General features: G+C 38.3%; 1 protein-coding gene across 1 annotated transcript; it reads right to left on the reverse strand.

Moving 5' to 3' along the window:
- Window positions 1–2,690: 2,690 nt before the first annotated feature.
- On the reverse strand, window positions 2,691–19,231 carry LOC110104620. Its single transcript, XM_020833794.2, has 2 exons — window positions 18,977–19,231; window positions 2,691–3,073 (listed from the first exon to the last, which is right to left on the reverse strand). Exons 1-2 carry the CDS (start codon window positions 19,047–19,049, stop codon window positions 2,859–2,861), a joined length of 288 nt encoding a protein of 95 aa, XP_020689453.1. The 5' UTR covers window positions 19,050–19,231; the 3' UTR covers window positions 2,691–2,858.
- Window positions 19,232–23,085: the final 3,854 nt, after the last annotated feature.

A 23,085-nucleotide genomic window follows, 5' to 3' on the forward strand; every position in this document is an offset into this window, starting at 1 on the left:
CAGAATGAAAACAGGCTCTTTAAAACCCACTCAACGCCTTAATCTGCTTCATTGCCTCAATCTGTCTAAGTCTATCCACCAGCAAGAACCAACTTCCTACACAGCCGCTTGTCAACAACTTGAGTGGAGACGTGCAATGGCAGAGGAATTCCTTGCGTTACAAAAGCAAGGTACCTGAGAGCTCGTCCTTCCTCCACAAAATGCTGCGGTTCTTGGTAGCCGGTGGACATACAGAAATAAACACAAATCAGATGAGTCTATCGCGAGATTCAAAGCTCGTCTAGTTGCTCAAGGAAATCATCAACAATATGGGTTAAATTATCTCGAAACTTTTAGTCCTGTAGCTAAATTTCAGACCATTCGCATTTTACTAACCATTGTTATCTCTAACAAATGGTCTGTACATCAACTCGATGTAACTAATGCTTTTCTACACGGTGCTATTAACGAAACCATCTACATGAAGCAGCCCACAGGTTTTGAAGATGATCATCACCCCAACTATGTGTGCAAACTCAAGAAAGCCATTTACGGGCTAAAACAAGCTCCTCACCAGTGGTTCCAAACTTTTTCCAGCTTTCTTCTCACTCTTGGTTTTGCTCCAGGGAAAGCCGATTCCTCTCTATTCAAACTTCACAAAGAAGACATCCAAGTGTACCTTGTCATCTACGTAGATGATATACTGATCATGGGTAGTCATGCTCCAACGGTCACCAACGTGATCAACCAGCTACACAAACAATTCGAAATGAAGGATTTGGGTCTGGCAAACAGCTTTTTGGGCATTGACATCAAGAAAGAACCCGAGTCCTACATGCTCTCTCAGACAGCCTATGCTACGTCTCTACTTGAATTAGCCGGTGCTCCAAACTGCAAAACTCTCGCAAATCCAGCTAGTACTAAAACTACTGACCTCAATCAGTCAACTCCCTTATCAACTGATCCTACCTTCTACAGACAAATCACCGGTTCTCTACAATATTTAACTATCACGCGACCGGATATATCGTTTACCGTCAACCTCTTATGTCAACACATGCATAATCCGGAGCCACAACACTTTCAACTGCTATACCGTTTACTAAGATACATTAAAGGCACAATCTCACTCGGTTTACCTATCTTGCAGGGACCTTTGGAACTCCATTCCTATTCGGATGCAGATTGGGCTGGTGACAAAGATACACGACGCTCTACATCAGGCTATTGTTCGTTCTTGGGCAATACGCTCATCTCATGGAGCGTCAAGAAACAGCACACTGTAGCAAGATCGTCCACCGAAGCGGAATACCGCTCGATCGCTGCAGCTCTCGTCGACGTCCTTTGGCTCAGACGACTACTCCTAGACTTCAACATTCCTTCCACCTCTCCGACCAGCCTACATTGTGATAGAACCTCGGCCATCGCCCTCGCTAATAATCCGGTCTTTCACGCTCGCACCAAGCATATCGAAATCGATCACCATTTCATTCGGGATCACATCAACACCAGAGCTGTTAAGATATTTCCGATCTCAACAAAAGACCAGATTGCGAACATCTTCACCAAATATCTCTCTACTACCAGATTTCATTATCTTCGCAACAAGCTGACTGTCCGGCTCCGTCCATCAGCTTGAGGGGGTGTAATAACACTATAACAGGCTTCAGCCTGTATCTGTTTATGTATCGGTCTATACTACATTCTAGTAGCTTATAATAACTCTATATATACCTAGCCTTGCTGTAATCAAAACATAATAAAAATATATTTCATTTAGTCTTTCTGTCAAGGCTTGGCCATTCAATCAAAAAAATTGAACGAAATTTGCGTTGCTGCCTAGTCATCGTTATTCAAAAATACATCTATTACGTAAAACTCTACCAATACATGCCTTTAATAGATGGTTTCTTTACTTTATATAAATCGAATCAATTAACTTCACAAAAATGGAAACAACGCTAAACAAAACTCCAAGCAACTCACTCGTTCATAGTAATTACATAAGGCTTCGCTTATGACATCTTTTTACTGTTTTTTAAAATAGCTTAAACTAAAAAAAAATGCTTTAAGAAATAATAAAAAAATCATCACAAATGAAATCTTGGGTTTCGTTTGGGACGGCTTTCTTTCTGCTTCTTATAAAAAAACTTTCTAGTAAAAAAAATTCAATTTTTTACTAGAAAGTTGCTTTAGGAAGCAGTAGAAAAGCTGTACCAAACGAAGCCTTAGGCTTCATTTGGGACGGCTTTTTTATTGCTTTATAAAACAGAGTTTTAGTACAAATTTTTTTATTTTTTATTAAAACTACGTTTTAGAAAGCTGTAAAAAAACCATCCCAAACGAAGCCTTAGTCTCTCAATTTTGGATAATTATATGTTAATCAGAACTACCAAACTATTACTGTCTATTTTATATAGAGACTAGAAAAATAGGTACGTTTTTCTACACCGCCCACTAAAGCGTGCAAAATATACCAAAGTGGATTACGTAAGAAGAAATTACAATATAAAATGGAGATTTAACGCTTCTCTTCCAAAAGTTATATATATATATATATATATATATATAATATGTGTGTGTGTGTGTGTTTGTATTAGTTATGAGAAATGCTAAATTAGGAGGTTAAAATGTCGACCAAGGATACGCAGCAGAAAGTTTTATTATCGATCTAATTAGTACGTCATGTCGTCATCAGACCTTTAATAACATGAAAGAAGTTCCAGTTCCTGGATGAGGTATGAATCAAATAAACTCATTTGCTTGCAAATGAACATCACCAAGTCATACTGTAGCCTACAGCGTATTAAGCAATCCAAACAAAAAACAAAAAAGGCAGGTTCAAGGTTTGAATTATTGCTCAATGTTGGGCAGCTAGGTCATCCAGAAGCTGTCTTCCTCTGCTGGAAAATGACAGCATAAACAGGAACGCCGACGCCAATGCTAAAGGCTGCCAGTACGCCAAGAGACATTTTCACTTTTTGGTGCTTCATGCGGTCCAGGTTATACATGTGCTTCGCATGAACATAGAATGGTTCGTCATGGCCATGATCTCCCATTTTCTTCACTCCAGTCGCATGGAGACCTCGGAACACTGTCAAAAAATATGTATCTTTGAAACCCAAACGGAAAGCAATGCACATTCAACTGTCAGATTTCCAAATTGGACAATTAAGCGTTAATCCAGCATTGATCACTGAAAACATAAATGAGTGAAAATTTATTTCCACCCGAGGACTGCTACCACATCACAACAACAGACGCTTGCCTATCTAGATTTAGCTATAGAATTACTATACATGCTTAGTCTACAATTTCATCTAGAAGTCACTCATTGAGGGCACTAATCAAAGGAAACTCCCTCGGACCCGACCGAAGTCAAAATATGACAGGACACATGCATTCCTCTCAGTTAGTCAACGTGCCTGTAATAATAAAAATCATACTAATTATTAGTTTTTAATGTGTATTTCAAACACTATAAATAAAGTGTCGAGGGGTATTTTGGAACCTTTGGCCACCAGAGCTTACTATTGAGCATAGATAAATTTCTTCGTATTAACTAGTTCTCTCGCTTTCTCTACTTGTCATCTAAGATGGTCTGATAGCAAGAACAATTCATCGGCCACAAAAAAATTGGATTCAATATCCTCTTAGACACAATGAGCATTGACGAACATCATAAACGAGAAGCCAAGCACTATGTGAGACACAACATAGGAATATAGAGAGACCAGTTAACATTGCGTAGAACCAAAAATTTGCAATACAACATCACTAAATTGAGACGAAAGAGAAAATCACGATAATGACTCAATAAGCATTAGAACAAGTCCCAAGGGAAAATCCACATGCAAATGAAGGATTCATAGACTCGATAGGTTAGAGAGAATGGCACATCACCAAAGCGCTGACCTCAAACACCAATGGAAAATGAAACCAATTATCACACCGGTGAAAAAGAATCACCTCTCCTGCCTCAACAAGAGAGAAATTGGGAGAAGCAGTTGACCAACAAATTCTTCAAAGATATCACTGAAGTTCGGATACTAGTGAAATTCAAAATACCCTAACTATAACCTTATTAGGAACGTCAAATCCTACCTGCCACATCGCCTGCTTCAAGTTGGCCACCTTGTTAGTGAAGATCAACAATGTATTGAAGCGTCATGTATTCTTCAGCCCCCGGTAGATCCATGGACTAGAAAAACGAGAAACATTGAGGTGCACATTTTGACGGCCTACTAGAGAAAAGGAAGTCGCCAAAGCAACATATCTCAGTTCTAAGGAAGATGTTCGCCATGTTAAAATGGTACAATATGAGGCTTAACCCTTGAATTACACATGGTGAAAGCCATACAAGACAAGTTGTCACTGAGGACCACCGAAGTGAATTAGTGGCTTATAAGGTTAGTTGCAGGTCTCAATTGCTTCATCATAAAGCCAAATGAGAGGCATTCGTCATTCTTCAAAGCCCTCAAAAGTACAAAGCATTTTGCGTAGAATGAAGAATGTGATGCCACATTCTAACAACTGAAGATGCTTGCATCCTCATCGTCACTCTTATAAAGCACCTAGCGTGGAGAGAACTTGTTATACCAATAAGCTCTGTCTTGGTCAATGAAGGAAGCAATGGCCCACTTATTACATAAGCAGGATGCTTTGGAAAGTCAGGTACCTCATCATGGAAAAACTGGCATGGGTATGAATCATCTCAGCATGATGACTCATACCTTACTTCCAAGTGATCCAAAACAAATTTAACACCAAAAACTTGCAAATAACGATGCTCATCAAGCTGAATCATTTAGGAAGAATATTAATATGGGGCAATATCAGAGTAATTTCCAAGTCTCAAGCATAAACCCTCCCCAACTTCACAATCTCAGAGGTTGAGAAGCAAAGGACAAGCGAATGTGACTAGCAATGGATATTTTATGTGGAATGGCATCTAATGAGAAGGGAATCAGCACTTACATGAAAAGTTTAATAGGGGTAGCACATGCACACGCTATGGAGATTGAGTCTCAATCATTCAACAACTAAGAGAAGTACAAAGCCCTAGTAGCAAGCCCTAGTAGCAAGATGGAGATTTGTAATTAGCATCGATGCAAAGAGTTTGATATTCAACTCCAACTCATAGCAGGTGGTAAATTAAGTCAATAAGTAATACGAAGTGCATGATAAAACCCAACAAAAATAAATCTTTAAAGCGAAGGCAGAGATGAGCTAACTAGATGCCTAAATCCGCAATAAGCAAAACTAACTCATTGACTTGCTATAAAAGACAGAGAATCCACGAACAACACTCCTTGAAGTTGTCTCACCACACCATTGAAAAGGAGGAAGTGATGCAAGTAGAAGAGGATGTCGAGGTGAGTTGCATAGATCCTTACGTTGAGTACATGAAGATAGGAAAAATCCTCCCCATAGTAGCCGACCTTCATAGCTTCAAGATTAAAGCTGCCCATTACCTAATAATAAGAGGCAAGGTTTTCAGAAGAACAATTACATCGGTACACCTGTGATGCATAAAGGAGGGTGAGGTGGAGAAAATATTCAAGGAGGTTTAGTCAGTTGAGTGCAGTGGCCACTCTAAAGGAAGGACATTGCTAAAATCTAAGGTAGGGGCACCTTTGGCCGACCCTCAAGAAAAACTCCATAGACTTCTCTAGGAAATGCTTGCAGTGTGAGAAATTTGCTCCCATTCAATTACAACTGTAGCAAAAGCTGCAACCCATATCAAGCCCCTGGCCATTCACGGTTCAGGGAACGAACCATTTCCACAAACAAGCAAAAAAAGAAAGATCTATTGATAATGATTGATTACATCTCGAAGTGGATTGAAGTGAAGTTGTTAACAAAGATAATAGCTGGGACAATCTACAATTTTACTTATCCGACAACAATGCATGTACCCTTATATGGACATTATTACCAATAATGGAGTGAAATTTGCCAACAAAAAATCAAAGAATCTGCCAAAAAATGGGTTCAAATTCGCTTCAACACAACATCCACAGACAAATGACAATCGAAGATTCTCTTGACCTAATTTTAATCATCCCTCTCTATAACACGCTCAAAATACATTGGATTTCCACCAGTTTCTCCCGATCTAGTCTCTACACATCCTCCTAAAATTCCATAGACATTCCAACCCTTCCATAAACCTTTAATCCCCTCCATAAACACAATATTCCATGACAAATCAAATATATCCAAACTAACTCACCATGACTTTGTCTTGGCTATGCCACTTGGAACTTCACTGAACACTCCAGCTCACATCTAAAGACATTACCCTAAAACTTTAAACTGTTTACATGCCACAGAACCTCCATCACAAGAAACCCAAGATCCAAATCTCTAAAGAGAGCTCAAATCCAAATCCCTAAAGAGAGCTCGGCCATGACCAAACCCATTGGCTAACCCTTCCCTCTCAATCATAACATCTAATAAAATTATTCCAACCACTCAAGGGTGTTCCCCACATCCTTAGCCTCCCACCACAGCAAGTGAAATCCATGGACCACCAATCCCAAGGCTAAAATCCAACAGCAAGTGTCACTTAAAAAAAATAGTGAACTACCCTTTTAATGAAAATAAAAAAATTATAGCATTGAAGGTATATTTATTTGATTATGGATTGCATATACTTAAGCATGTTTATTCTTCTGATTGAAAACTGGTGTATGTAACTATTTGGAGGCTAGGAATTTTTTTCTATGCATCCATTTTATTATTAGTTCATTGAGCAACATGATTATAAAATTTAAAGCACTTATACATATAAGTGTTTGCATTTATTATTGAAATGCTATCTATAAATCATAAAAAAACTAATTAAAATGATGAAAGGGTAAGCCGATGGTCTTAAATCTTAAATCAAGGGGTTATACATTTAATAAGCATCTAACATGCTTTTGAATCGAAGGAATGCAAACAATGTTAAATATTTGAAATCAACACAAATAGTAATAGAAAAAGAATTATAATAGCTATAAATAAGATAGCATAAAAATATTATATTACATGCAGCAATTATAAGAGCCAATATAAGATCTCGACCCCATCCCTACCGTTTCAAAATTAGTTTGGATAATGAGACATCCCATACTGTGACATCTAGGTGCCTAATTCCCATCAAATAGATAAAGAATGAAAATCATAAATTGCATGATATCTTTCCTATGGTTGTTATCCATGTCCTGTCAAGTCAAACCTTGCATAGACAAAAATTATTGTTGCCTAAAATGAACTCGATAACTTTTATTTAAGAATAATAGTAAAAAAATAGTTTCAATCAAATCATATGCGAACAATCCAAATTGACCGTTAAATGACCCACCCATTGTTGCACATGCCTTGGATAGTTCTACTACCACTAAATTACCCTCTAAGTTAAAATATGTGCACGTACTTTCTATGATGACACATTGAAGAAGCATCATCTGAGTCATTCATTGACACACCTACTATTGATTTTTCTTATGATGGTTCTAGTCCAGTTCCTATTTCATATCACTTATTTGGTCATTTCACTTGAGTAATAACTCACAATCTGACACTACCATTGATGTTTAATCTAATGATATTTTCCTCCCTAGGATGGATACTATATAGTTATGACCCATGAAGTACACATCATAGTTTAAAATTGCGCAATAAGAGGCTCGCCTCTGTGCAATTTGGACCCATGCAACCTTATTGCCTAAGTAATTTTGGCGTTTGCTGAGGCTTATGCCTCAGGGACTGTGAGGCACGCCTCAATTAGGTAATTGTGCAATTTTGGCTGAGGCGTGCGCCTCATTATTGGGTCTCACTCACTTAAGTTTAAAATAAAAAAGCTATTTTCTTCTTCCTTCTATCCGTCCAAGCCAAACCGAACGAAGCTCTCCTGCGTCAGCTGTCCCGCACGTTCCCGATCCCGCCTCTCCTGCACCATTCCGCCGCCTCTCTCGCCGGCGCCGCCTCACACCGATGAGGCTCTTGTGTGCAGCTTCCCTCTACGACACTTCTTCAACCGGTCTTAGGTTTTTTTTTAGTTAAAGGTATGATTTTTTGAACTTATAGAAAATCTAGAGTTATAATTTTTTTTTAGATTTTGTGTTTTATTTTGCATTTGTGCTTTAGGAAATATGGCTAAGGGCAAGAAAAAGTTTAATACATCATTGCGGAGGGACCCTTCTTGAAAGTACAGTGTATAGGCTGACGTAGGCAGCGATGAGAAGACTTACGTGTATTTGAAATGCAATTTTTGTGATAAAGTGGTGAAGGGCGAAGTTACTCACATGAAGAAACATTTATCCGGCTCTCATAAAAACGTAACATCATGTGCAAATGTGACGGATAAGGTGAAAGATGAAATTACTACTTACATGAAGAAGAATACCACAGTATAACATTTACAACAGGAGCAATTTGATGAAATTGTCGAATAAGGTGCTTACTACGGGAGCGAGAGTGGAAAGGCCTCTTCCTCCACTATACATAATAGAGGTGTGTGGGGTCCTATGGACCATTATATGGTTAATCTAGGAGAGGATAGAGGACAAGCACAGATGATGCCTGTGGCTGGTAATAGAGAGAGTCACCGCAGGTTTGCATGGATATTGAAAGTTTTTTTTTTTTAGAATATCATTCCATTTAATGTTGTGACATCGCCGGCCTACTTCAATATGTTGTGATCTGTAGGATTGTATGGGAGAGGGTTGAAGGCATCTTCCATGTATGAGTTACGAACATTAATTTTGAAGGAGCTGCAGAACACAGCAGAATATTGATGAGATTAAACGGATATAGAGTGAGATTGGTGTTACCATTATATCAGATGGATGGTCTGACATGAAGAGCAGAAATTTGATTAATATCCTTGTAAACAATCCCTATGGGACGGTGTTTTTATGATCAGTTGAAGCTTCAAATGAGGTTAAAAATGCTGATTTCATTTTCAATTTATTATATGGGGTTGTTGAGGAGATCGGGAAGCAATTAGTTGTTCAGGTCATGACTGACAATGCCAGTGCATACCAAGCAGCTGTCAAATGTTGATGGAGAAGAGGAAACATCTCTATTAGACCCCCTGCGCTGCACACTATATTGATCTCATACTGAAGAAACTTTGTAATCTACCTCAACAAAAGAGCGTCCTTTCTAGGGTGATGAAGATTACAAAGATCATCTACAACCATTCATTGGTCTTAGCCTTAATGAGAAAGTTCTCAAAGAAGGGAATCATTCGCCCTGCTACCACTAGGTTCTTTATTATATTTGTGCACTGCAAAACATTTTCAATTTCTAATGCAAGTTTATACTACATGTTTGCCATATCTTATTTGACACTGCAGAGCATGTTGGATGTTAGGCAACCTCTAGAAGACATGTTTACATATACAAAATGGCTTAATTCTGCGTGGGACAAGAAACTTGAGGGGAAGGACATACGAATACTGATTCTAAATGATAAATTTTGGGCAAGTGTGACCTATGCCATATTGAGCATAAGACCCTTAGTACAAGTTCTACGTTTAGTTGATGCCGAGAAAAAATCAGCCATGTGTTTTATATATAATGCAATGGATGAGGCAAACGAGTTGATTGCACATAACTTGGGAGGAGATGAGACAAGTTATAGAGAGATTTGAGATATCATTGATGCTCGGTGGGAGGTCCAATTACACCGTCATCTACATGCAGCGGCACATTATCTCAATCTTCAATTTCAATATTCAGAGAGGAAATCCTCAAATCTGGAGGTGAAGTTTGACTTGTATCATTGCATGGAGCGACTAATACCGAACCAAACCGTCGGGGAGCTTGCAGATTTAGAACTTGTTCTATTTCAGAATAAGGAGAGATTTTTCGGTCTGCAATAATGACATGATATATTATCAAATTTTGACTCTAAAATAATATTGTTAAATATTGTAGAACTCATAGAGTTTTCTAGATGATAATAACATAATCAAGGAAAAGAGGTTCTATGAAACTGATAAATAAAAAATCTTTATTAGGTTTTCTTGAATATAATACTCCGTCCACAGGCTTTTTCCTATGCTTTATTGTTCTCCCATTTTGTTTTTTTGTGAGTTTAGCCTCAAATAGTAAAGGTATAAATTGTTAAAAGCGTAACTGTTGAATTTGAATTCATCCATGGATAATACCAAACTTTATTAGCAGATCAACCTAATGAGATGGTACTTGTATGTAAGAATGGTGAGTGCAGGGAGAGTAGAGAAAAATGAGCTACAAGGCTTAAACAAGCAAACTATCCACTATCAATAAAAGAGAAATCTTATAGCGTCCCTATACAATGCTACAAGCTAATCTAAACATGTCACTTCCAGATGGGCTAAAGGAGGATGAAGTCAATGGGCTCTTGAACAAACTCCATTTGGACAGCTTAGTAGCTGCAAGTAAGCTTTGGGTGGATCTGCAAGTGAGTTTTGGGATGGAGGGACCCACAACTAGCAAGCAGATTGCGTGGAGGATTTTGAGTTGCCTTGCAGGCATGGCAGGAATTGAGAACTTAAGGCCAAGCAATAATAATTGAATGATGTGAGGGGTCTCTTGAGTAAGCACTTTCCTGCAACAAAGCTATGCGAGCTTGAAGATGAAGGCTTTGGGGGAGACCTAGTGACTATGGTAGCAATAAATAGTAATCTGCTTGCTTTGTGAGGGATCTCCAATTCACCCCATGCAAGTTGAGCTCCTCAGTAGGCTTAGGCAAGTAGAGTCTGTTAATCTCTTCGGTCGAGTCCCTCTAAGAATCTCAGGCGAGCACTTCAAAGGAACCCCTCTTTGCTGCAATATGGGAGCCCAAGCTTGTGTTTGATGAAAAGAAACATTATTGGATTGTATTTAATTTCTCCTATGATTTAGTATTGCATATATTTTTAGTGTGTACAAACGTTTCAGGTTACGCATACACCAACCATTGTCAAAGGATCAGAGCTCAAGACTGGGTAGTATAGGAAATGAATGCAAGAGTTTGTATTGTCATCTTTTCTTGAGTCACTGTATTGCAAATAGTGTTTAGTAGCTTAGCAACCGTACACACACATAGGGAGAGTGAAAATAAAATATAAACATTTAATTTTTTTGTAAGTCGTACTATATGATTTAGATTGTACTACACAATATGTTGCTATAAAAATTAATTAAAGTGTTTTATTTAAAAAGAAAAAAATTAATTTAAAATATAACTAATCATATTGTAAGAACACCAAATCATACTAGACAATTAGTTGTAATCAGAAACCCCACCATTAATTAGTTTAGGCAAAATTTTGAGTTTTAAATTTTGTTCGATTCGTACTTTATGAACTTGATCGTACTGTACGATGTTTAAAATATTACCTAATTAAAACCTTTTGATTAATCAATCGAATATGCATTAATTAATTTTTTGATCATACTGGATGATTGACAGAGACGATATTTGGTCGTCCCGGGATTCATCCTGGATGAACTGCGATTTGGTTGAACTAATCGTACTATACTATTGTTGTTTCATACAATACAATCAGTGAAGAATTGAACTAATCATATTGTACTAATTGATAATTGTACAGTGCTAACATGTAAGAATTGAACTGATCGTACTGTACCAACTAATAATTGTATATTACAAGCATGCAAAATTGAACTGATTGTATTGTACTAAGTAGCAATCATAGAGTACTAATAGGTCAAAAAACATATTAATCGTACAGTAAGATCATGCAATCGTACTGTACGAATAGTAACGACTGAATTGAATTTTTAGGCTTTGTGAAAGCCCATTATATAAGCTTTCTCATTAGACTTTGTAAGCATCTTTTATAAGCTAATTGGTTGAGTCTCCTATGAAAAAGCATTGAAGATGTCATTTTTTCTACTTTTATTTCCATGTATTTATTTCATTCATGACTTTACTTTTCTTGCAAATCTAAATTGAGACTATAGAGATTAAGTTTGATTTAAGTTTTGTTCAAAAAAGAAAATAAAAATAAAAAAGAATATTTCTCTCTAAATTTTATTTTTACAAAAATTAAAAAGAGCAAAAAATATTTGTTAAATTACTTTCTTCCACTTAAGTTGTGTGATTAGTTTGAAGTTTTTAAAAGTGCTTTATTGAGAACAATTTTAAAACACCAGTTCACCTCGCCCCCCTCTTGGCTAGTCTTGGACAGTTAAAGTGGTTTTAAAACTCATCTGAACTTTCATTCTTATCATGGCTCGATAACTACCTGCTAAACACCTCTGAAAGCATTTATAAGTATATATTTAGTTCCTCAATTAACTCCACCTTTTAATGGACAAGTGAATGAAATTAAATGTGGTTGTCAAATGCAAACAGAAAAATAAATGTAAATTTACTGTCATATTTTTACTGTACTCTCGAGGACTGCATTAAACGTGTGACAATGTGACGATGATATGACAGCACCATCCACGGGGCTCTCCCAATGAATTGATAATTTTGCTTTAAGAGTGCTTTACTTCCAACTTTAGCAATTTGAGAGCCAACGAGCGTGCGTAATGGAGATAGATCATGTCGCATTAGCTCACTCCCGTGTGAGGACATTGATCAAGGCTGCCCTATGCCAAGGGTGAGCTGAGAGGACTAAGAAGGAGGCTAACACCATCCAGGCTTTCGCTAAGTATGGAGGTCGACCGAGAAGGCATTCAACTAGCAACTGGATATGGTAAACTCATCACCACCCCACTGCTTGTGATGAATGTTAGAATTGAACTGAGTGGCAACTAAGGCGATGGGGATGCCGACTAGAGTGACTAGCAACATTGGGTTAGCCATAGCTAAGAGTGAGGTTTCTACAAATTATTTTGTCTGGTATCCGAACGAGAAGAATCGTCTGGACTGTGAGTGTACACACATTGTGTACATAATGTACACAGTGTGTCACATCTGTGTACACATACTGTACAGTATACACTCATATGTCTAGACGGATCTTACCATCCGGACCCCGCACAAAATAATTTCTCCCTCTTGTGAGGGTCTCCACGACAATGGATGAGGACAAAAAGCCTCTATTAAAGTGAATGAGGAGGTGAGTCCCACTGGGGGTTCCAATAAGAAGAGATGCATAGCAATTCGCCTCCGTTGAAGAAGACGCAAGTGCGTGAGTACCACTTCCTGGGGTGGGTAAGCGAAAGGAGAAATTTGATTATTTAAAAATAGCATTGTTAGGGAGGAAGGTACCCATCATGAGAGAACTTGAAGTCTGTATTTCTTTTAGCATGATGTTGCAACGCCCATCAAGCGAGCAAGAGATAAAGGCTCTAGAGCAATGGGCATCTTTCACATATCATAAAGGAATAATTCTGCAAGATCAACTTCTGACCATTCCCTTGAGATTACTTGACTTGCTTCCTAATGAACTTTTGGTATGGATAGCAGACAGGTAAACTACTGAGGAGCCTCAGAACGTGAAGCTCGCTACAGTAACTAAACTCGCTAAGGCTAGCAAGAAAGTGGTCACCGACATGCAAGTGGATGCCAACAAATAAGCTAGAACTGACGAACTAATGACAGCTACTGCTAAGGCACACTCCAAGGTGATGGTGGAGCGAGAAGGTAACATAGACGAGGGGGAGCAAGTAGGTGATGTCGACGAGGCAAATCTAGCAATCTCACTCTCGTGTGCCCACTTTATCGACGTCTTTCCTCCCCAAGGGACGATCTCGTCGGAGGAGGATGCTCAAAGGCTAACAATCTTGGAGAGGATGATGAATATTAAGGGTGTTGGCGAGTCTAATAACTAACAATGAGGGGAATCATCAAGGGGGTCGCTGCTTTGAGGAAGGAGACTGTCAAGATGAGAGAGGCAATTTTTGAAATGAAAAGTTAGCAAGACATAATGAGGATCCATGTCAGGTATATGAAAGCGGTCATGCAGCATGCAAAGTTGTCTGATTCCAACGTAGGTAGCAAATTTTTATTAGAATATTTAGAAGGTGCAGGGAAGTTAATGCCAACGATAGAGGATGGCCCGTATGCAGGATGCTTAATGGTGACAAGTAGACTCACCCTACATCTGTTGCAATTTTGTATTTCTTTTCAAATAGTTAAACACTCCCTTCGAGCAAGCTCAATGGCAATGAGTAGGTTTGGATGAATCTATGAGTGAGCCCCAGGATATAGGAACCAGCGAATGGCAGGTGGTCAATCATGGCTGAAGACTTGTGTGGAGTCTTACAGGCTACCTTGAAGAGAGAGGCGAGGAAGACATGGTGGGAATGTAGAGCTTTTGGCAAAGAAGTAATAGTTGAATGTGTGAAGAGTCTCCTTTAAAGCACTTTCTAACAAATAAGATTGGCGAGCTCGAAGATGAAAGCTCTGAGAAAGAGCTAGTGATTGAGGTAGCGGCGAGTGGCGATCTATTTGCTTGACAAGGGGTCTCTGATTCACCCCATGCAGGGCAAGCTATTTGGTGAGCTTAGGCGAGTAGAGTCTATTGATCTCCTTAGTCAAGTCTCTCTGATAGTCTTAGGCGAGTGCTTCAAAGGACCCCCTCTTGAGTGCGAATGTCCTCTTCATAGCTCTATAATTACATACTAAATGCCTGTGAAGATATTTATGAGTATATAATAATAGTGATTGCCAATTGAAAGCTGAATGGCTTGGTTTTATCCCCAGATGTTAGCACCTGATTGGTTTTCTCCCCAGATGGTGCAGTTCGCAGTCACTATTATTAGTCTATAAAATTAATATTCTTCAAAGAACTGATGCATGCAAAAATGGGGAAAAGATGGAGAAAGTTCATGCCTTTCACTCTTCCTAGGATAAAAAGCTAAAAAAATATTGAGTGAGAGTATGATATAATACAAGAGGAACTTGTGCCAAGTGAAGTGATTTGATATTCAACTGGTTTTCAAAACCTAATTACAAGCTATATTTATGGCCATGAAATTTATATATAAAGAAATAAGAAATTAGAGAAAATAAATAAAAATCTAGCCTTAAAATAAAGAAGAAAAATCCTATTCACCCAAGATAATCTATTGGGCAAGAAAAATATTTATTTAAATACTCATAACATTTATTTTATAATTAAAAGTGAAATATCTAAGAGAATATTTATTGGATTATTCTCTCATTAATTTGTGCAGCTTGGAATGAGAGGCAAAGTTTTGTGGAATGAATTGTATAGAGTTATCTTGATTCCAAACTTTATCGTATGCTTTCTCTAAATCAATAAATATCATATATATAGATCCTCCTTATTCTCTCTATACTTAACCATCAAACCTCTCAATAAATGAATAGCATCTATAGTAGACCTACATGGTATGAATCCAAATTGGAGGATCTATAAGAGAGAATAAGGAGGTGTTTTTCATTCGTGAGGCGAGGCGTAAGCCTCAAGGCGTTTTGAGGCGTAAGCCTCAAAATCAAAAGATTGCGTAAACATAAAATGATAAATTTTTTATATACTAATGAGTGAATAATATAAAACCTAAAAAAGCATAAGATATTAAGTGAAATCAAAATATCTCAATAATATGACAATATGAAATATAGTTCAACTCAAAATTCTATCTTTCCCAAATCCCAGTATTCTTTTCATTAACCTATAATTTAAATTTCCAAAAATAAATATCAATGACATATCACATAAGAACTCATAAGTCATCAACACTGTCATCTTCATTTGAATCATCATTATTGGAATATCATCGATTCCAACTATTTTTTCACACATCATTTTCTTCAAAGTCTCTAATTTTAATCGATTATAAAAAAAAATTATTTAATTTTAGGTGCTAAGGCCACTAAAGTCAATTGTATTCTCACAATCTTCATTGAAAAGCTTATCAAAATATCTCAACCATCTATGTTGAATATCATCTTCTAATAAAAAACACTTTTTGATTTGGCATCAATAAACCCCTTATTTATTTGCTTAGAAAATCTAGTCCGAATTGTAAAAAATTTGAATTTAAAGATCCAGATAATAAGAATAATGATGTTAAGAAAGTGCGGAAGGAAGAACTTAGAAGGATTATGGACTGTATGAGATAGCAGATCGTTTAGGACAGCACAAGAAGCTTCCGGTTCAAGTTCTTTTAATTGTTGGCAAGTTGAGTAATCTTTTTTTTTTTTTTTTTGATAAGAGAGATTGTTAATGTTCAAGTATTTGATTCATAATAGGGTACTTTGGTGATGCATTTTACATAATCGAGGGGTTGAAGGAAGCTCTTGATATCCTATATAAAGAAGATTCCTTGGTATCAAGATTATTGGAGAAGGAAGCTTTTGATATCCTATAGAAAGAAGATTCCTTGGTATCAAGATTATTGGAAACTCCAGCTTTAAAGGAAGCCATGTTTTCCTTAAATAAATTGCGTTAAAATTCCTAAGTAGTAATCTTGCAATAGAGAATGTTGATTTAATGCTTTTTGAAGAATGGCTCAACTGACATGAGAGGATCATCAGCATCATTATCAAGGTGAGCACTCACTAAATACATCTTTATTAAATTCTCTCTTTTATTCATCTAATCTTACTACTCAGCCTAAAACTACTACTGGATTCATAAAATTTATCTAAGCATACACCATTTTAAATGCAAAACATGGAAAAATTTTGAATGAGATTGATTTGGTTGAACCAACACCAAATCACCTCATACAGGCTAAATGAACTCCAACATATGCTAATAGAAGTCAAAGGGAAATCATGTACACTTGAACTAGTCAAACTAAAATTCAAATGGACTAGAATTAATCAAAATTGTCCAAAACTAGCTCGTGATAAATCAATCTATCAAAACCACACAATTAGAAAATTATATCTTCCTCACATGGGAGTCCCCAGCAATGCATGTGCTAACACCACTATTGATGTGCAATGTGCGATGCTCCTATCCCCTTAAACTACAAGAAATATGCGAGTGGCCTCAATTTTCACAAACGAGCTTTATACCAATTAGGAAAATTCAAAATATAATGGACTTCTTTAACTTTAGGAAGCACTATGCTCCACTGATGACATTCCATTTAATTTGGATTGTTCTTAACGAGACGAGTCCATATTCATCAAATCTAAACAAGAATTACCTTTTCAAAACTTCCAATAGAAGAAGCTACCCCCAACCACAACCATAAGGATTTTAACCATTGTTCCATGGGTGGCAACCAATTGTCATCATTCCCAATGAAAAACAACACTCAAGGGTCCTAATATAACTAGCCATCTTTCATGCTCAACAAAGCATTCAGTTGAAACAACTAGCCAAGTTAGTCCAACTTGGCCTTAGGATGCTTTGATTTTTTGACTAAAGAGCAAGCAAACATTTTATCATTCTGAATTGATTTTGATAATAAGAAGGATAAGATCTAGATCACAAACTCTAAATAAACATTAATTAACTTTTAGTATTCTGAAATAGCCCATCACCATGCCAATACATAGGCTCATAAGTCAATCATTTAGAAGATTATAATCATTTTTCGTAGAGAAAAATCTCTAGAGGAAATTGCTTGGTTTCAAGTTCCTTTTTACCCTCCAGATAACAAAAGTTGACATCCTACCAACAAGAGTCCTCAAGAACAATTATTCTCATTTTTAAATCCACACATTGTATAGGTTTGTGAACCTTGCTAATACAGATAGGTGGGTTGAGCCTCCATACATGATTCTAACTTGTTGGTTGAAGCTCGCAAGTTAGTTAAAAACCCTTCCTAGCACATACTGACTTCTTGATTTTTGGATTGTAGTGGTACAGGGCAAGACTTCATGCTAAGTACAATCTAGCTCAAAGAATTCTACAAGCATCAAGGCCATATTTCAACATACAACTCATTGTACTCTTCCATTTTCAAGCTAGATAAATGTTTTTAAGCCATTTTTTAGCATTCAAGGTTGAAAAAGCATTTCAACTGTCTGGTGATATGTCATTCAAGGTAAAGAATATAGTTATCCAGCAGTCATAGTGTAAGCTTAAAATATTACACTATTAGGAATTAGTTAAAAAGAGCAATAAATTAGAAACATAAATCTGATATTCTTAAATTCCGCTCACTAGATAGCCAAATTATTTCAAGTAGATAGTACCAGCTTTGAATCCTTCCACACAATCATTCCTGCTTGGGCCTGCATTTACTGTATATTCTAATACTTGACAACTATTCTAAAAAGCTTATCCCCCAAAAGCCTTAAGAGTTTCCTCTTCCTTTGCAGCCCAGTTATATTAATCTCAAACTTATGCCTTACAAGCTCTCTCTCTCTCTCTCTCTCTCTCTCTCTCTCTCTCTCTCTCTCTCTCTCTCTCTCTAAATTCCCAAACTAGCTCAATTTAACGTCCACGACATAATCCAAAATAGATGCAGACAACCAATTTCTTCAAAAAAAAAAACATATTTCGTGACAAATAATTTACCTCTATATGACCTATTACATAAGCAAAGCCAACCATACATAATGAAGTATGCTTTGAACATAGGGCCGAACGCTTTTACCCTAATAATAACAAACAATGCTGTCTGCGAAAGATTCTAAAAGGCAAATATGTGGGACGAAACAACATGGCTATGGACCAAGAAAGAACTCCATGAAATTCCGAACATAAATAATTGAAAACAATAACAAAACCGGCTAAAACATTAATTCACTCGACACATCCGAAAAATCATAATCAACAAATTTTTTTTTTTTTTAAGTAAAAACTTCTTCAGAGAGTTAAACAGCCAACAAAATTTGTATCACTCAAATCTACAATCAGTTTTTAATCGGGTAGCAGCAGCATGAATATGAACAAATCAAACCAACATTCATAACAGCTACAAGTCATATTAGTTTGAAAACTAACAGATCAACTGCATCAAAGAACGTAGTTAATCAGGGCATCGAATATCCATCGGAAATGCATAGGCATAAGAAGTTCCAAATACAGAAATTTATTCAGAGTGATTAGAGGAAACGAAACTAGCGATAATTGGCAATTGCTGAATTGCAGCAGTTGATGAAAGCAGAGAGAATGGTTGCCTGATTTTGATAACGCTGATTCATTTGATATCATAACCTTGAGGCCGGATCGGATTCCGCCATTCAAAGCCATAGCTGCCGCCTGTTAAACTCTCTGCTACGTGCTTTCTTTCCTGGGAATCCAATTTGCGTGCCCTAGATAGAAGTTTCGGGCGACTTCTTAAGCTGGCCAAAGAGAAATAATGGTGAGCTTGAGCTGAACATGAATTTAGAAAACGGCTGTGGCTCGTGCTTTTCTAGCCCTTTAGCGGGTTGACATAAAGAAATCGGCCTTCCAAGAAAATGAGAAAGGTCCGTAGAATGGCACATAATTACTCTTGTAACGATGATCTAATGTACCTGTCCAATCAAAGTATGAGTTTATGCCACCCATGCTTAGCTTGGTTTGTGGGCGAGTGCAATTGGGAACCCCCAACCCGTGATCGATTCCCTCGGGCGGCAGCACCCCTTTAGGGGGACCCAGTAAGTGCGGGCCACGAGTAGTAATAGGTGTGAGTTGCTCATCTAGGTCAGCCGAGGAGACTAGTGGACATCGTCAAGCGCGTCATAAACTGACGTTGCAGCAGGCCGATAATCCCCGATAAAAAAAAGGAGTTTATTACTCTTAGACTCTAAAGTTTCATTTTATTAAAAAAATAAACTGCCATTTATATGTCTTCACAGATATCTTATAGTTATTAAAAAAAAGAGAGGCATTTTATAGGTTCCAATAAAAAGAATGTGGACCTGATAGACCCTAGTAATGAAGACTCCATCAGAAATGATCACTCTTGATGTAGGAACATCTTAGCTTTTATTATGCTTAAGGACTAGTTTACCTTTCATGCTCTAGATAGTTCTATTTTACTCTTTAAATAGTTGGCTAATGTAAAGGATTGAACTCATTGAATGAAATATTATACTCTTTGAAACCTTAGAGCTTTTGTTCTTCTTCTTCCCTGGATTGGGATCAAAATCCTTCTTGCAGGTCGAGTCTTCCGACGATCCACTACATCAGTTGGTATCAGAGCCTGGAGCTTGTGAAGATCGATGGCCTATGGAAGAAGGTCGGCTGTCGATGACAATCGAAGCCGTGGAATAAGATTGGCGGTCGACGATGATCGACGCCAAGGAAGGTGGGCTGTCGACGATGCTCGAAGCCGGATCTCCATCTATCAAGCTCAAGTGAAGGAATCACTCGATCAGGTAGACAGAAACCTCGATCAGATTGACAGAAACCTTCAGGCAATAAGGAAGATGCGAATGTCGTCGGCAACCATACCGAGGTATTCTTCTTCTTCTTCGCTCTCTTCGTCCTCTCCATGCAAACGCCATCAGTTCCGCCATTCTCCCACCGTCGTTGATGACTACCCTCCGCTCAAACTCCCTCTCTGATGGCGTGATCCGCCGTAGGAGTATCCGCCCATCGAGCTTCCGCTCCGATGGCGCGATCCTCCTCCGTTCCAACGTCCTTTGCTATATTCGCAAACTCCGTATACTTCGCCTCACAAACGGAACTGTGATCTTGATCCGCTCCAGCTCGATTCCTCACCAATAGACACATCTCCGGAAGTGGGATACGCCCCAAACCCGCTTGACAGCATTCCCGTCTCCGACCTCCAATCGCTTGCAGTCGCCGGTCCGACCGCCGACCTACTCCACTCTTCGATCCAGGCTTGCGCCCAAGCCAAACCCGCCGGTCTCCAAAACTCCCAACCCCGACGACCTGCAGCCGATCCATCGTCGCCGACAGCAGCCAACCAGGACCCTGCCGCCAATTCGCCGACCCGACGCGTGCGTGGCTTCATCTGTCTCTTGCTAGATTGGGATCTGGTAGCCGAAGAAGCAACTGCCACTGTTGTTTTCGATTCTGCCTCTGCTCAGCTCACTGGACCACTTCTCGCTTCATTCGAGTCTCCTACATGTCCTCCACCGCCAGTTCCGGTTGCTACTACTTCTAACCCTCCTAGATCTCTGTCGTTGCCACCCGCTCAGTATGATACTAGAATTGGGACTGCTATTCTGAATTTATCAAATGGAAAGGATGAATTAGCTCCAACATCAAAAATCGAGGATGCTGCTAACCAGGTAACTCAGAAAATGAATAGTAGTAGGGAGCTGGAACTGCCCGTTGAGCGTATCCTTCTCTCTCTTGAGGGCGAGAGCACTAAGCTGCAAATGGAATCCTCTGAATCCAAACAAGTTGACCGTGCTATTTTTGAACAGCCTAGCTCAGTCAAAGCTGTTTCATTTCAACCTTCTCAGCTCACCTCTCAAGTCAATATCTCAGAAGCTAAAAAATCTAGTGAGCATGCTCATGCATTGGCATCTTCGGCGCAACATTCCTTACCTGTTCAAACAAGTCACTCTACAAATGATTCTATCCAGGCCTTAACTGGTCAGATGAATGTGGGTGAAAATATTGCAACGGAGGCAACAACAGGCCAAAATAATACCACTACCACTCCTCTGTTGCCGCTCGCTCAGACTGAGCACCCACTCTGCTCTCGCGATTTTGCTCCAGGTGTTAAGCTCGATCTCTCATGACCATATTCCAGTTTTGCCGCTTGTTCCGACTCCAGTGTTGAGGATATCTGCATAAATGATCCATACCCGCCTCAATGTGTTAATGATGAAGATGAACACAATGATATTTTCATATCAGAGGCTTCCTTTCTCACGGTATGTCATGATCTTCTTGCCTTTAGCATTCCTGAAATAAATATAAATGACGTGGGAGTGTATGGCAATGCTACTAGATGTGGTATTCGGAGTATTTTTATTACAGGTGTGAAAATTTCTAGTCAGAATTCTATTGTCAAAGCCGATCCAGCGCAATGCTCTCAAACTGTTCGACAATATGTCACTACAGGATCTGAACCCCACTTGAAGAGGCTGGACGAGTACAAATTGGATGGTGTGACATCAATGATGTATACTCATCGTGGCTTGAAGGTAGCATTTACTGGGAACCACAATGATTATTTTGGTTTGGCGACTGATGCAGATGTGATAGTTTATTTGATGCTAATGAATGATGTTAGTCATGGATTGTACGTACCCCGAGGCTATTAGCATGGGTGAAGATTCCAGTGGAATGCCAACATTCTACATCCCTGTTGAAGATGGTGGCATTAGTTTTGATTAATGTCTTCAAATGGCAGTTCCTGATAAATGGATCGAAATTCTTAAATTACAAGATGAGAAGTGGAGGATGGGAGATATTGTGCACACGCTTAAAAATATGAGATGGTTAGAGAAATGTATTGCGTATACTAAAAGCCATGATCAAGCTCTTGTTGGTAACAAGACAATTGCATTCTAGTTGATGGATAAGGATATGTTCAACTTTATGGCTCTGGATAGACCCTGCCACCTCGTACAGATCAGGGAATAGCTTTACACAAAATGATAAGGCTAGTAACTATGGGATTAGGTGGAGAAGGATATCTCAAGATTATGGGGAATGAGTTTGGTCAATACCTTAATGCCCTTGCGTCTGCCCTCCCAGATTTCATTGGAGGAAGTGCTGATCTTGCTTCTTCCAACATGATATTATTAAAAAGTTTTGTGGACTTCCAAAAGACCACTCCAAAGGAGAGAAATATAGAGAACAAATTTTTTGATCCAAGAATCTAATTTTCTGCAACTACCTCCCTTCCAATAACGCGTCTCGATGGAGTAGAGCTTTTTTTGACACAAGGGGAGAATGATGTAGGAACATCTTAGCTTTTATTATGCTTAAGGACTAGTTTACCTTTCATGCTCTAGATAGTTATATTTTACTCTTTAAGTAGTTGGGTAATGTAAAAGATTGAACTCATTGAATGAAATATTATACTCTTTGAAGCCTTAGAGCTTGTGTTCTTCTTCTTCCCTAGATTGGGATCAAAATCCTTCTTGCAGGTCGAGTCTTCCGACGATCCACTACATCATCTCTCAACCAAAGATATCTAAAAGCTTAAGGATTTGACCCAACTCCATAAAGCAACATCAGAACATCACCTATAAGGGGCATTTTCAAGGGTTCACATAGGAATCCTTAGAGGTGATGAACTTATCTAATTTATGGAAGTCTGTAGACCTAAGAAGGGTCAACCAAGTCGACCCAGGGTCCAAGTCCAGGCTCA

The sequence above is a fragment of the Dendrobium catenatum genome, unplaced genomic scaffold (assembly GCF_001605985.2).
Source record: "Dendrobium catenatum unplaced genomic scaffold, ASM160598v2 fragScaff_scaffold_483, whole genome shotgun sequence".
NCBI lineage: Eukaryota > Viridiplantae > Streptophyta > Magnoliopsida > Asparagales > Orchidaceae > Dendrobium > Dendrobium catenatum.

Coding starts and splice junctions, on each gene's coding strand:
- LOC110104620 (XM_020833794.2), bottom strand. CDS start 19,049: ATGGCTTTGAATGGCGGAATCCGATCCGGCCTCAAGGTTATGATATCA. Junction 3,074..18,976: donor ATCAGCGTTATCAAAATCAG/GCAACCATTCTC, acceptor ATTTTTTGACAG/TGTTCCGAGGTCTCCATGCG.